We start from the raw sequence: 17,076 nt of genomic DNA on the forward strand, positions 1-17,076 counted from the left end.
ATTTAAAACAGAGAGTTGCACGAACGCACGGCTGCACTCGCGCCAATAGCACAAATCAGGTCACGCGATTGCGTGACGCACGCATCCGCGTCACCTGGAAAATATCACACACCACGCAATCGTGTGACCCACGTGTCCGCGTCACATGCGGCGCACAGCTTATCCAGATCAGCCAAAATCCCTTTTATATTTTATTAATTAAATATAATTGTCAATACAAACAGGTTGTTAGTTTGAAATGGTTGGTAATCTAACTTGGACATTGAATGCTTGATCTATGCTACTCATGCCTTTGCCAGCATGCCAATAAACATCTTGCATTTAATTGCCTTCACATGCACTTGCTATATTTCCATTGATGAACTTTTCACATGTGGTCATGACCATATGTTAACGACATCCTTCTTTACCGTGCATTGATTATCACCCATAATATTCCCTCCCTTGCTCAAACCCTTAGCTTTACATATTACTTTCTTTTTCCTTTTTCAGGATGGCTACCAAGAAAGGTAAAGAGAAAGCTACTCCCAAACCACCAGCAAGAAAATGAACAAAAAGGACACTAACAACAGAGCCATCTTTAACAGCAGTGAAACCCTCAACAAAACGAATCAAGAGGATCATCAAGGTCGATGAAAAAGAAAAAGCTTTTCCAGCAAAGGACACTGCGCGGTTCCCTAACCGCTACTGTGAGCAGATGTTCCCCATCCTGGCTGAGAGAAATTATAACAATGAGCACCTTCTTATCCTCCCGACCAACATTGCTGAATTTGTTGAGCCCCGCATTGAGCATAGACAATGGGAATTCCTACGGAGACAACCACGGCAGGTTAACCTTTCATGGGTAGTAGAATTCTACTCCAATTTTCACATGCCAACCATGCAGTCTGTCTATGTCCGTCAGAAGCAAGTCCCTATAACAGAAGAGGCCATTCAAAAAAATTTAGATCTTTCCCCTGCTCCAGAAGGATTGGACACATTCGAAGAAGTCTCATTTAAACGCCAGACATACCAATTTGACTGGGACGCCATTCTCAAAGTTATAGCACAACCTGGCAGCAGATAGATCTATGGATCCATCGGTCCCGACCTAAGGGCATATTGGCTTCAGCATTCACATTGGAGGCTCGAGTATAGGCACAGATCATGTCCCATTACGTCTTTTCGAGCACTCACGAGTCCTCCTTCACTGCAGACATGGCTGTTCTACTCTGGTGTATCCTTACAGACCAGCACCTCAATTTACCAAGACACATTCGGCATGCTATGGGACACGTACAAATTGTGGGTAACTTACCTTTCCCCGCCTTGGTTTCAGATCTAGTCTCAGCAACCGGAGTCTCCTACAGAGCTGGAGACACCAAGGCCATGATTCTACGAGATGATCAATACGTCCCTAACGGAAAGTTTATCAGACCTCCAGCAGCCACTATCAACCGGAGCACAGAACCAGCAGAAGATATCCATTCTTCTTCCACATCACAAGCACCTTCAACAAACCAACTACTCCATCAGATACTTGAGAGGCTAGACCGGCTTGACCAAAAAGGAAAGCAAAGAGAGCGCCGTAACAAGCGCAGATTTACATAGCTCAAGGAGATGATTATTGGTAACCAACCACCTAAAGAAGACCAGACACCCCGGACTCCACATCATTTACCAGCACAGGGAGCCATGACGGTCTCGATGGTGGAGATGCTGCTACCAGCCTCCTTTTGTTCCTGACAGATGGCACCGAGGACGGTTCAAAGCTTTAAGTGTGGGGAGATCGGTCAGTACTTGACTTCCGGAGGTAATTTCTCTTCCTAAGCACCAATAAAATAGGATACTTAGTTAATTTTTCTTTTGTTAGGATAGAATAAATAGCATAGTAATATGTAATTGCATGCATTTTCTATTTGGTTAGAAAATAATAAGTTTCTTTTTAACAAGGTTGCAAGAACCGGACCGGTCAATAAACCGGTGAGGTTACTGGTTCAATGGTTCACTGGTTCGACCGGATTTCAACCGGTTTAATTAAATATTAAATAAAATTATTAAAAAACCAAGAAAGCGGTTAATGTGATATAAATAATTTGGTCAAAAAAAATTGTTAGCAAGAAAATTTTAAAAGAATGAGCATGGTGCAAGAGGATTATAAAGGATAAAAGAAAACAAATGTAGATTTATTTGAATAATGATATTATATTGTATTTTACCATTCACCAACCTGCCTATAGAATGATATAAAGTGCTTGGCAAGCTCAATAGCAAAGTTCTCAACAGAAAGTAGTTCAGAGCACTCCTTGGCTTTTGCATATACCTAGCAATATTTTCATAAAAAATATCAAAATTGAACAGATGTGATGATGGAGGATGAAAGACAAATAGCATATGCAAGCAAATTCCTTATTCTTTAAGTTTGTAGACAGTAATATATACCCAACCTATAGCATGAATTCAAGGTTGTAAACATTTTATATGATCTGAGTTTAAATACTGGTATTATATTATAAGCATCTAAGACAGAAATACTTGCAGTTCTTGTATTTCCTAGAAGTGTAAGCAGAAAATATCGGTCTCTAATCAATATTTTTTTGTATTTCTGTCTATTTCTTTCTAGAGACAGGATCGAATCAAAACAAACCTAACATCATATCTATTTAGCCACTTCTTGAAAAAATACAATTGAAACCAACAGAAGGTACAAAGCAGCATATGAGATTCAGAAATAATTGTTTTGTTAAAATGAGTAGATCAGACGACAACAATAGTTTATAACATTTACAATAGATCTTTTAATAGACTAAAATATTGAACTAGTAAAGTTCAGAAAGCAAATAATTGATTTTAAATCCCATCAGAAAGCAAACAGATTCGCACTCCAAATATCAACATACAAACATATAGATATCAGAGCTTAAAATGTTAACTTTGGATAGTGGTACAAATCACGTAGAAAATTACTAACACAGAAGAAGAGAGGAAGAAGAAGGTTACAGTGTTCTTCATGGTGTCAGTGGCAACGATATCGAAGTTATCATCACGGAGATAAGAGTTGACACAATCAGAGAGGAGGCTGATGCTGACTCGCCACTCCACAACGTAGTGTTTTCCTTCCTTCGTCTTCCACACGCGAGCCACCCTTACCCTCTTTTTCCCATGCCTTTGCTCGAAGTTGAATCCCTCTACTCTTTCTGCCATGGGAAACAAAATCATGAACAGATAACAAATAAATCAAAATCACAAACAAATAAATCATATAATCAAGCACAGAAAATCAGAAGGCAGCGAGGAGGACTAAGTGAATAACCGAACAAGAACAAAGTCTTACCGGCGGAGAGTAACGGCGAGGAAAGAGGAGGCGAGCTCGGCGATGACGAAGGAGGAGGCGAGCTCGTCGACGACCAACGAAGAGGCGAGCTCGGCGACAAAACAGGACGCGGTGGTGGTTGCGGCTCTCAACGTTGTTGCTGCTGTCGCTGCGGGATGCGGTGGCGATAGTGGTGCTGAACTGCTGATTCCAGATCCCTCTTCTGGCTTGTGGAGTTGTGTGGGACTATGGGTGATTTCTGCTGAAAGGATTAGGGCTTCGTTCAGGCAATTAGGCGTTTAGCCTTTCTTTTCTTTTTTTTTTTTAAAGGAAAAACGACGCCATTTAGCATTTTTCTTTTTTAACCAAAAACCATTAAAAAACCGGACGGTTCTTCCGGTTCACCGGTTAACCACCGGTTCGACTGATTTTCTCACTGGTTTTTTGCCAAACGGTTTCTGACCTTACCCGGACCGGCTAGGTGACCGGTTTCCGGTTAATCCGATTGAACCGGTCGGTCCGGTTCGATTTTCAGAACCATGCTTTTTAAGACCCCGTTTTTGAAAAAATTTCACTAATTTAAATCAAAATTTTTGTGTTAAAATTGTTAGAAGTTGTATTTGGAACATAGTTTAAAAAGCTAGAACACAAAACCTGTGAGACTTGAGCCTAATAACCTGGTTACAATATTTAACCATAATATTTTAATTCTTGTGTGTTTACTTTTCTATAATTGTGATCTTTATTTTGTTACATCCTATATGTCCAATGTTTAATGTGTTATATGCATGCATATGATTGAGGCCATTAATTGTTTTAGCTCACTTATCCCAAAATAGCCTACCCTTCCATTTACCTTTGTTAGCCACTTTGAGCCTTTTAAATCCCATTTGTTCTGTATTTTACCACATTACTAGCCTTAAGCGGAAAAACAATTAAATATCCCAATTGAATCTTTGGTTAGCTTAAGATAGAAATTGTGTGTCAATTGAGTGTGAGAAAATTGTGGGAACATGGGTTAATAAGAGAATGTGTCATGATAAAATATTGGGAATTTGGGTACCTACTCATGTTAAACTAGAAAAAAAATTGAAAATTCGTGTGCATTGGCAATGTTATTTTTATGCTGAAAAAAAATCCAAAAATATTCAAGTAATTAAGTAATTGAATAAGGGGACAAAATTACCCCAATGCTAAGTTAAGTTAATGAAAAGATCAATGCACATGTGATACAAGCTAAGAGAAAAGTTTATGCATGAGTATGTAATACAAAAGTGGAAAAATTTTGGGTAGCTAGGTATGATTTTAGAAGTACATAGAGTGTGTGTATATGTGAAGAGCTTAGGTTAATTAAAGATTCAATTTATAGCTCACTTAGCCATATATATACACTCACCTTTACATTGGCCCCATTACAACCTTGAAAAGACCTCATGATGTTTGCATTGGTACATTAAATATTTGTTGATTGGTTAGGTGAAGAACAAGGTTTAGAAAGCATGATTAGAGAAGAGTAGAGTGATTACCCTATACACCACTAGTGAGGGTTCAATGCTTAATTCTATGTTCCCTGCTTTCATGAGCTGTCTTCTTACAAGTTTACTTGTCTTTACTGTATAGTTTGAATTAGCGAAGTTTGAGTTATTTTTGTCTTAAAGAACTTATTTATTTTAACCAAGTAGACAGAATCATATAGTTGCATTCATATACATAAGTTTCATTGCATTGCATGAGTCTTACTTTTCCCTACTCATTTATTTTATCTCCTTAAGCTAAGCATGAGGACATACTAATGTTTAAGTGTGGGGAGGTTGATAAACCACTATTTTATGGTTTATCTTGTGTTTATTTGAATGGTTTCATCAAGTATTCACCCACTTATTCATACTAATTGCATGATTTTATAATTCCTTCCTAGTATTATTCTATGATTGAAAACTTGCTTCCTAATCTTTAATTAGTATATTTTAATTCTCATTTATACCATTCGATGCCATGATCCGTGTGTTAAGTGTTTCAGGCTTCATAGGGCAGTAATGGCTTAGAAAATGGAGAGAAAGTTTGCAAAATGAAAGGAACACAAGAAACTAAGGAGATGACCAGCGAACACTGATGCGAGCGCATGGCTCACGCGAACGCGTGGAATGGAGAAAATCACAGCGACGCGAGCGCGTGCCTGACGCGAACGCGTAGATGACGCGTACGCGTGACAAGGAAAATCGCCGAATGACGCAAACGCGTGGACGACACGTACGCGTGACCTGCGTGATCTGCAGAATTAACAGAAAATGCTGGGGGCAATTTCGGGCCGCGTTTCGACCCAGTTTTCGGTCCAGAAACACAGAATAAGGCCAGGAAACAAGCAGAGACTCAACACAGACGCATAGACAGAGATACACAGTCATTCACATTAGGATTATTTAGTTTTAGATCTGAATCTAGAGAGAGAATTACTCTTCCTCTAGTTTCTCTTTACATTCCTAGTTATTACTTTTATTTTTGGAAACTGAAGAATCATTACCTCCGTTGAAGACATTATTCTAGTTTGTTTACTTGCCCCTTACTCATCCATATCCTTATTTATTTATTTAGAGTTCTAATTGGATTATTTTCATGAATTGTTAGTGAAGAGGATTACTTATACTTTCAATTAATTTTCAATCTCTATTTTATTTTAATTAATTTATTATGTCTTCTTATATTTTTTTAAGTATTATATTCATGTCAATGGAGTAGATTCCCAAACTTGACATGGGGGTTGATTAAAAGGAGACACTTGAGTTGGAAGGCTTAAGTGCTGATTAAATTGGAAATTGTTGGCTAGTTCTGTATTTACTAATGCTAGACCTTCCCAAAGGAGAGGACTAGGATTTGTGAATAAGGATTAGCTCAATCACTTGACTTTCCTTTATTTAGTAAGGGTTAACTAAGTGAAAACAACAGTCTTTTCGATACTACACTTAAGAGATCCCAACAAGGATAGAACTTCCAATTAATCATTCTTCCAGTCAAGGACTTTTTATATTAATAATAATTCTTAGTTTTATTGCTTTCATTTATAATTATTGCTCATTATCCAAACTTAAACTCTCTCGAAAAATTCCTAATTAATAATTAGCATCCTTTCCTGCAACTCGTCGGGAGACGACCTAGGACTCATACTCCCAGTATTTTTATTTCTAAATTTCATGACAACTTTTCTAAATTGACGAGGTGGATCTTAGCTGGTTAAGAACTATACTCTCAACGTATTCTCTATATTGATTTCTTAATTAGCCGACTTCTGCCTGCACGTCAGTCACCGATATATTCAACTGGTGTATGAATTTTATGATGAATGCCTTTAAAAATATGGTTCAAATGTTGTTCTGATATCAAAGTGTATGGTTTTGTTTCGGAGAAGCCAAGTAGCTCTTTTCCCAATGCTGCCAAGTGGTACGATGTTGTCTCTTCCCATCTTGCTGCAAGGTTTATTCCCTGTTCTCTATTTATTTATTTTTTTGTTGCTTCAAATTTGGATTTGTTTATTGTTGTTTATGCTAATTTAGAATTTTTAGATAAGTAATATGAAAAATTGATTCCCTTTTTAATGAACAGTTTTCCTAGCAAAGCTCAAGGTGTGAAATTTGCTGGCCAAGGTGCTCCAACTGAAGCTGCATCAGCCAAAGTGGTATGCATGATGCATCTACTTTAATCCCTATTTTTTTTTATTGTTCTATGTATGCAATTTTCTGTTATACTTACTTAGTTAATGCCTTTTACTTGTTTGAATGTTTGATGCATTTTTCTTGATGTATAATGTAGTGTTTTAGTGATGACTTATGAGTTTGAAATCAAATTATTTGTTTTATGTTATGCCCATTTGAGTTAGTTTGGAAATTTTAGAAAGAATGAAGCCCAATTTTGTAGCTATATTTGTATCTTTAGTTCTTTACTTGCATAGTTTCCCTGAGTGGGATTGTTAGTTGAGCTATTCGAGTTATGCTTCCTGCAAATCTGCAATGAGTTGTTGGTTTATACTTTGTATACATACTCAATCTTATGTGAACTGTATACTATTGATGCTGTAATTGTACAAAAGCCAATAGGTGAACTAATTAAGCTGATTGAGTCTTTGTGGTTCATTTGGTTTTTGTAGGCAGCAGCTGCTAATGATAATAATGATCTTAATCTCTTCGGTGATGAGACAGAGGAGGATAAGAAGGCAGCCGAGGAAAGGGAGGCTACAAAGAAGATCGCGAAGAAGAAAGAAAGTAAGCTTTTTTCTACTATTGATCGAATTGTGTATTTAAATCATTGTGTGTTAACCGTTCATATAAATCTAAGATCAATGAATATACTTATTCAATACACTTTTTTCTACTTAAGGTTTGTTAATATCTGATTTATCACAAGTTTTTATTCATACGAATGACTTTTTGTGGTCGATAAAAAGCAAAATAGAGACACCATATAAAAATTACTTGACCCATGTGTTCCATATGGATTCTTTATCCAGAAATGATGAAAGCCAAATTATTATAGAATTTGTATTTGAATCACTGAATCTTGATATTGGTTGTGAATTGTGTAAACTCCGTTAAATTAGCGAATAATCAGTCAATAAATTAAATTTTAATAAATAAAATAAAAATATGAATATTATACTAAATTAGGATAGAGCTAATTAAAACAAGAATTTTGACACTAATTTCTAACCCACCTACTTACTAACACAATGAGTTGAAGCTCATTTCCTTCACAAAACCAAGAAACACGTTCCTGGAGGAAGAGGGAAAGAACATGAGCAAATCAATAACTTGAAGATTAGGTTAACTTTACAGACATAAACCAGTTAAAATGTGTTATTTAGAGCAAATCAATAACTTGAATATTCTAAAAGTACTTATTTAGATTATTGGATTGTTTTTGTTTTTTAATTTTTTTTGGAGTCTTCTCATCATTGTTGATTTAAAAGAAGAAAAAAATTATGCAATAATAAGTTAAGCTTTTCAAATGATGGGTCAAATATATCACTGTGTGTTTAAGGTGTTAACTGCTCAATAGTTTCTCATAACTCTTAAGTTTATAGCACCTTAGTTTTAGACTTTTGGCAGAGCAAATTACTATACATTTTAGTATATAGTTTTAGGTATCATATTATTCCTATATATTTTTTAGTTGGGTTTACTTTCATTACACTTTTATCATATTATGTGTTCCTGTTGCTGTAAAATTTTTTAACTCATTTTTTTTAATATTTCATTTTTTACCCAATATTTTGTTCTGAAGAAATTATGTGTGTGGGCTGGATTTCATAAGTGCAACAAAATAAGAGAAAGAAAGCACATAAATAACAAGACTGTGAGAGAATGTCCTATTTGCATCCTAACAAAGAAAAAATGAAGATTCAATAAAAAAGGCATTAGATGCTTGACTTTTATGTTTGGATTATTTATTTATTTTTAAATACACTATGATAATTGATAAGCTGATAGTATATAACAAGGTATTCCACAACTCATAGTAATAGTAAGCATTATTCTATAACTCATAGTAATAGCAAATATTATTCACCACAAGTTCAAACATTTGTATTACTTTGGCAACTATTTTTTTAGGTTGATCAAATTGACCTTTATGGTAATCGTGATGTTAAGGCACTTAGTCCTGAAAGGAAAAAAGGGAAAGAGAAAAAGAGCGGATTCTATTGAGAATGTGACTTGTACGGGTATTGTAGAGCTCCTGATTTTTTGTAGGGTCTTTTTTTTGTTATTTTTCAATTCCCAAAATAAATTATTATACAATATATCACTATTTTAAAATGTTGATTCTTTGATGGTAAGGTTTGAATGTTAATGATCTTTCATTTAGAGTTTGGAGTGCCTACTTTAATTACAATTCTCAAATTGTAATTTAATAGATTCCTTTGCATGAATCAAAATATTATCAGTTAGTTCATTCAATTGTATTTTTTTATCCAACCCCATTGTTAGTCTGTTACTTTATTATGGTCTTCTATCCTTTCTGTCGCACATGCTGTATTTTATTTAATTACAATCATGAATTGTTTTAACTCACTTTCACTCTAAAAATATCAAAATTAGGTCAATAAATTACTATAAGATATCTATTATTGTATTAATCTCTAAAAATAAATATTAAATTACAGCCTCGAATGTATTGAAAGTTATTGTGCTTATAGATTTAGTATTCTCTTTTTAGTTGTTTGTAGACAAATACAATTTCAATTTTGTAAATATAGATACTATCATATTAATCTCATCAGCAGGTTTTTTATGATATTTATACACAAAAAATTTAAAAGAATTGGTAACTATTATTCTTTTGTTTTTATTTGCATCATAGTTAATTATTTCATCATGTATGCACCATTTTTTTAAAACAGAATGATTCTTACTACTTAGTCTGTTACTCTACTTAAGATCTACTTACGATTTTTAAATTAAAATTTAAAATATTTTTTTTAAAAATGCATAAATTTTACACTAGCCAAAAGTACTAATGCACCAAAAAAACAAAATATGCTTTTTTTGTCATGTCAATGTTTCAATTTCATATTTTTCACAAATTCTTTTTCTCTTAATATAGGCTTGGAAGTTTCTTGTCATTTCTTACTCGCTTAACAAAAGTTAAAAATAAGAGGAAATGCCTTATATTCCCTTAATAAAATTAGAACTTTATCCAAAAGTTAAAAAAAAAATTATTCATAAAATATTCACAAAACACATTTACTTTGTTGAAGTTATCATTTATTTTTCTTAGATTTTTATGTATACAAGTTTTTTTTTAATTATATGATTTTGTATTTATAAGTAATCCTTCAAACTAAGTTTAAAGTCAAGCCTTTTTGTTATCCCTGCCTTTTGAACCTACTGTGTTATTGCGAGAGGCCAACAGGCGAAGGACTAATGTACTTTGTTCCAATTGGACTCATTTTCATTAAAGTATTTATAATTCCTATGTTGTTGTATCAATTTGAGTTTTTCATCATTCTGATTTATATATTAACTAATCAGGTTTTGAATAAAGATTTTTTCTTTATAAATTCAAGGTTTGAATTGAATATCTGATTTTTTATTTAATTTTTTTAAATAGTAGATAAAATTTGATTTTTTCAAAGAGATTTAAAATAATTTAGAATTCGAATCTAGAATATTATTTATTAAGTTTTACAAATAAATTATGATGGATGAATATTATTTTTGAAAATTTTCTTTTTGTTCAAATTGATCGGCATAAAGTTAATATATACTACTTTATAGTTGTTATACTTCAAATACAATTTTCTAATGTCAGTAATATTCAATTAATAATTTATCTTACTAGATTTTTTCTCTAGACTAAATATATAATAACTTAAGTTCGCTATATTAGTAAAGCCATGTATTATTAAACTAAAAAATATTATGTTTAGAAAATATTAAAATAGTTTTAGTGGTTATCTTTATTATTTTTAAATAATATTTATCAATAACAATATATAAAGTGGATAGGAGAGTTTGATATCCAAATCTATTTTCCTATTTTACCCTATCTTTGTAAATTTTAACTACTTAATTATGTTTTGTAAACTCTCCATTAACTCTCCACTTTTTGTAAACTCTCTATTAACTCCTTCACTTTTAATCGTGAAAGGATTAAAATCAAACTGCTCACTCACTCTCAATAATAAAAGATGTTAAAATACTTATCTTTTAATAATATAAAAATTAAATATAATAAATATAAAAATTATTACCAAAATATTTTTATTAATAGTACTTTAAAGATAATTAAAATATTTAAAATAATTATAATTATAAATATTTAACAATAAATATAAGCATTTTAATATAAATATTTTATTATTTTTAAAAACATCTGCACAAATAGGTAACATTATAATAGAAAATATTTTATTAAGCATTTTGAGTAATATTTTTATAGTAATATTTTTATAGTTACAGGTAATCTATACCAATATATTTTTATAATAACATAATTGTTGGTATTCTATAACAAAATTAATATACACGGTTTATATATTTCTGACGTCTATTGTTTAACTTAAAAAAAATTTACATATAACAAAGTACTCCTTAACGAAACAATGTATAAAGTTATTAGAATTTGGTGTCTAACTTTTTTAGACTTCGTATCTCTTTACACAATCCATTTCAAAAATAAATAAATTTAATGGACAAAATAATAAATTTTTTTAATATTCTATCCTCATCATATAATATTAAATAATTAAAAAAATTAAAATAAACAATGTATTCATAAAACTAATAATAACAAATAGAATAAAGAGAAAAAATATAAATATATATCTTATTTTTAGCCAGGTGTATTTTTGAATTTGGGTGAAAAGATATCTTACAAAATAATATCTATGAAATGAAAATAAATTTATTATTCTATATTATAAAAGAAGTACTGAGTACTCTTTGACTAAAATTTTTATTATAAATATATTACGAAAAAATGTATTTACATTTCATATTAATGTAGATGTTTGGGATAAAAAAATTAAAAATCAAAGAATATGTCTTTGCATTCTTATATTAAAATATAAATTAACTCATCTATTATATATCTCTAATTTTAAGGTCAAAATGTGCCATATGTCACTCTCTCATTGCAATGGAAATCAAATCTTTTCCTCCAAAATCAAAGAACTCTCCTCTCTTCTCTCTTCCTTTCTCTATCTCTCTCATTCCTTCACTCACTCTAACTCTCTTATATATCATTATCATTATTAATGACTAATTACGAATTTGACAATCAAAATATACAATATAACATTCTCTAATTGTATTTAAATTAAATTAAAATACTAAAATTGAAATATAGCTATATTTTATATTATATTTATATATTACTAACTAATTTAATAACTAAAATGTGTCATACGACACTCTCTTATTAAAATTTAGAGAAAATATTTTCCTCTAAAACTAGTAAACGTCCTTCTTATATTTTCTTATCTACCTCTCTTTTTTTCTATTTCTCTCTATCCTTCCTACTCTATATATAATTTATAATTCATATTTTATATTAGTAATTTGACAAATCAAAATTTGTCACTAGATATTTTCATTATAATTAAAATAAAAAATTTCTTAACTTCCAAAATTAACAAACTCCCTCTCTCATTCTTCTTCTTCATCTTTCTCTCTCTTTTTCTCTCATTCTCTATTTTTTTTCTACCTTTATGTTCTACAAAAAATAAAATTAACAACATAATATAATTTAAATAAAAAATATTATTATATACATATATTTTATTTAAATTTAAATTTTTACTGTTTATCTTTTTAATATATGTTTTTACTTTATTCTTTTAAATATTTATTACATATAATTTTAAAAAAATACTAATGTTGTGATTAAAAGTTAGAATCAAGATTCAATTGTTTTAAAAAAACTGAGTTAATTTTATAACTATAAATATAATTTTTTTTATATTAATATCTAATTATATTTTTATATATATAGAAAAAATATTATTTTTAAATAGCAAGTATAAAAATTAATTATTTCTATTTGTGCAACAAACTTAATACCTAATCAAATATAAAAATATACACGTTAAATTCTTTTAAATTTTAGATAACGAATGTTAAAATTAAGTAAAAAAATTAAACTCTTTCATTTGAAAATAATAACTAAAAAATTTATTATTTAATTTTGTTTAAAATTCTGGTCTTCTTAGTCGACAGGGACTTTTGTCCCTTAATACCATTTTATACAAGTAGTTTAATACTATAAATTTTTCGTGTCATAATCTATAATACCATGACTTACATAATTTTAAAAGACTTATATTCTCGTAATAGTATTACGAGTAAAAATACTAGTTTTATATATAAAAATACTATTTTATACGATAATTACAAAAATCTTTTAAACACTCCTAATTTAATTTGCTTGATAAGATATTAAATAGTATTTTTATATTAAAGTTTATCATAATAATTTTATTATCAAAATAGTTATTTATATATTGTGTTAAATTAATGCAATGATTTTTAATATAATTTAATTTAAGTTTTTAATTTTTATTTTTACTTATATTTTCATATTTTAAAATTTTGGTAATAATATATATTTTTTATAATTTTAAAATTAAACCAGGAAAAATCTGACTTAAATACAAACATAACATTAAAAGAAGAGTACAAGGATATTGATATTTCATCTCATGTTTAAAAATACATGGCATAAATAAAAATTAATCCTTCTTATTATAAAATCTTTGTCCAATTAAAAATTTAACAAAGGACAAAATTTGATAACGTAAAATGTGTCGCAATTTTTTAAAAAGTCTAAATATTATATTAAACTTACAAGTAGTTAATGGATAAATAATTTTCAAATTCTAAAATTAAAAATATAGATAACGTTTTATGTATTTATATGAGTTACTAAGCCAATTTTATTGAATAAATAATTTGAATATCAACTATAAAAAAATGCTACTATATCAGCCAATAACAATAATCATGAGACATGTAACATTATTTATTATTAAAAAAATACATATTAATTTAATAATAGTAAGTATATAATAATTTCGGATATTTTTCTCACTATGACATGCAATTTATCTTGGTCAGAAATAACTCTTAGTCATATTCAAACTCCACAGGATCGTCCGGATATAACAACTACCATTCTCAGAGCCAAATTTGAACAATTGGTGTAGTTATTACCAAGAATGTATTGAGAAAGGTGAAAAGTTATATTTATGTCACTGAAAAGAGGATTGTCACATGTACATATGTTGCTAATCTTAAAAAATAATGATAAGTTGAGTGATCTGACAGATAGTTTGGTACGAGCGAAAATACCATCTAAAGAAGCAAAACCACGCTTACATGAGGCAGTGCTAAGGCATATGATCCATGGTCCTTGCGGAACACTTAATCAATCTTCACCATTCATGAAAAAGGGTAAATGTAAATGCAACTACCAAAAGAGTTCGTAGCAGATACAAATATCGGAGGCGAGGTGATGACTCATACCCTCACTATAGGAGGCGATTTGATACAGTTGATCAGAGAGAAAGTGGAGTACTTTTCGTTGATGGGTCAGGGGAGGAGACAGAACATTTCTTTACAAAGCTATAATTGCAGACTTAAGAAGTAAAGCACATATTGTCTTGGTAACTGCGTCATCAGGAATAGCTTCAACTCTACTGTCCGGGAGTCAAACAACTCATTCTAGATTTAAAATCCCAACTAATGTAGAGCCATCTTCTATATGCAACATAAGTAAACAATGTGATCTCGCAAAATTGATTAGGCAAACAACAACGATAATTTGGGATGAAACACCAATGGCTAAGAAAGAGAATATAATCATTATACCACGCTTGCAAGACATAATAGAAAATATTAATCTATTTGGAGGAAATGTGATGGTGATAGGAGGGGATATATACTTCATTTATGGTGTGCTTTTATAATTTAACACTTTAAAAATGTTTTATAGTAATTTTAATTTTAATAAAATATGATATAAATAAAGTCACGTTAATATTAAAAAAAAAATACTTATTTAATAAATTTAAAGAATGAATGATATATTAATAAAAAAATAAAATTAATATCTTAAAAAATAATAGAAAAACGACGGAACAGGCACTAATAAATTATTGTCTCGTTGTGTGAATTAAATTAATGTCAGTAATATTCAATTAATAATTTGTCTTACTAAATTTTTCTCTATATAAAGAGACTAAATATATAATAACTTAAGTTCACTATGTTAGTAAAGTCATGTATTATTAAACTCAAAAATATTATGTTTAGAAAATATTAAAATAATTTTGATGGTTATCTTTATTATTTTCAAATAATATTTATATATATTAAATTTTAAAGAATTAGTAGTGTAAAATTTATTTTCTTTTAAGATTTGTATTATTAATTAAGATTCTAATTATCATCTGAGATGATCAATTCATTTAGTTAAAAATTTTGTATAATAATTATATAATAAACCTAAAAAATAATACTATAGAATTGCCTTAAACAACAAAATTTATATTCGTAATTATTTTATTTTTTAATTATTAATATTAATTGTATTGCTCATATTTTTCAACAAACTTGTATGGTTGTTGATGAGGATGAGAAGTTGAGTAATGTTGCAGATCTTAAATAGTGTTCACTGTTATGTTTGTTTTGTTTATATATAAATGAATTTGGATATTACTGATTTTCAGTCGTTGTTACGGATGATCCAATTCAATTAAATATATTGATAAAATTGTGAAAGAATAGGAAAAGCAAAGAAAAGAACTTTTATTGATTGTTGATTGATTGAATTGTACTGAAGTGTGTTGTAAACTATGAGGGTAAAACTAAATATATATAGAGCATTGTCCTATGAAAGATAAAAGCAAATAAAGATAAGATAAGAACAATTAAAGATAAGATAAAGATAAGATAATAAAGACTAAAATTAAAATTGAATTTTTGTATTCTGTTGGGCTGAATTTGTGGGCCACGATACTTCTTTATTGTTGTCATGGGCTAAAGTAGAAGAGTAGTTTAATACGCCCCCGCAAGCTGGTGGATGGAAGATGTCAATAATCCACAGCTTGGATAAGTTCCGATGAAATTGTTGAGAAAAGCGCGTCTGACGTGGTGACGCGGAGGAAGATGCGTGCGGCAGAGCTTGAGCTGCCTACTACAAAAATATAAAAGGAGATGCTGTGCTTGAGCAGCGATCTTTAAACAATTGCGTGCGGCGGAACTTGAGCTGACGACGACAAAAATACATAAAAGGAGATGCTGTGCTTGAGCAGCGATCTTTAACCAATTGCGTGCGGCGGAGCTTGAGCTGCCGATGGCAAAAATACATAAAAGGAGATGTTGTGCTTGAGCGGCGATCTTTAAACAATTGCGTGCGGCGGAGCTTGAGCTGCCGACGGCAAAAATACATAAAAGGAGATGCTGTGCTTGAGGGAGAGAGAGCAAGCAGCGATCTTCATAAAAAAAAGAATGAAAAAATAAAAAATAAAAAAATAAAAAATAAAAAAATAAAAAAAATAAAAAAATAAGCGTGTAAAACGCAACAAGATTGATCTTTAGAGGGCGCGTATGGCGCAATAAGAGTGGTCTTCAAATGGCGCGTAGAGCGCAATAAGAGTGCAGATGGAACTGCTAGAACAGATGCACATTGAACTGCTAGAACAGATGCAGATTGAATTGCTGAAACAGAATACTGACGAAACTCTCGGAAGAAGTTGCAGATGAAATGCTAGAAGAAGGCGCAGACGGAATTGCTGGTAAAGAACCGGGATAACCAACACTGTGGTAAGATTTTCACTTGGATGCATGTAACTAAATCTATGATTATTTATTGTGGGAGGAGGTTGAAAAAGAAGTACGGTAATTTCTTACCGAAAAGATGATAACTTATATATCCTCCTCAAGGAGGATACCATGGCTCTGATACCATGATAAAATTGTGAAAGAATAGGAAAAGCAAAGAAAAGAACTTTTATTGATTGTTGATTGATTGAATTGTACTGAAGTGTGTTGTAAACTATGAGGGTAAAACTAAATATATATAGAGCATTGTCCTATGAAAGATAAAAGCAAATAAAGATAAGATAAGAACAATTAAAGATAAGATAAAGATAAGATAATAAAGACTAAAATTAAAATTGAATTTTTGTATTCTGTTGGGCTGAATTTGTGGGCCACGATACTTCTTTATTGTTGTCATGGGCTAAAGTAGAAGAGTAGTTTAATATATATTGATAGATGTAATATACAGATATC

At 30.5% G+C, this 17,076-nt stretch overlaps 1 protein-coding gene across 1 annotated transcript; it reads right to left on the reverse strand.

Annotated features, from left to right (window-relative positions):
- Positions 1–1,772: 1,772 nt before the first annotated feature.
- On the reverse strand, positions 1,773–3,183 carry LOC107622482 (uricase-2 isozyme 2-like). The gene is made up of 3 exons (XM_016324394.3): positions 2,980–3,183; positions 2,210–2,302; positions 1,773–1,805 (listed from the first exon to the last, which is right to left on the reverse strand). The coding sequence occupies exons 1-3, from the start codon at positions 3,181–3,183 to the stop codon at positions 1,773–1,775; spliced, it is 330 nt and encodes a 109-aa protein (XP_016179880.3).
- Between the last annotated feature and the right edge of the window lie 13,893 nt (positions 3,184–17,076).

Source organism: Arachis ipaensis, chromosome B10 (assembly GCF_059453495.1).
Source record: "Arachis ipaensis isolate K30076 ecotype BB chromosome B10, ASM5945349v1, whole genome shotgun sequence".
Classification (NCBI taxonomy): Eukaryota; Viridiplantae; Streptophyta; class Magnoliopsida; order Fabales; family Fabaceae; genus Arachis; species Arachis ipaensis.

Bases quoted from the DNA above. Each gene is read 5' to 3' on its own strand.
- LOC107622482 (XM_016324394.3), bottom strand. From the start codon at position 3,183: ATGGCAGAAAGAGTAGAGGGATTCAACTTCGAGCAAAGGCATGGGAAA. The intron at 2,303-2,979 runs GTAACCTTCTTC...AAATATTGCTAG, and splicing joins CTGACACCATGAAGAACACT to GTATATGCAAAAGCCAAGGA. The intron at 1,806-2,209 runs GTTGGTGAATGG...ATTGGTGCTTAG, and splicing joins TTATATCATTCTATAGGCAG to GAAGAGAAATTACCTCCGGA.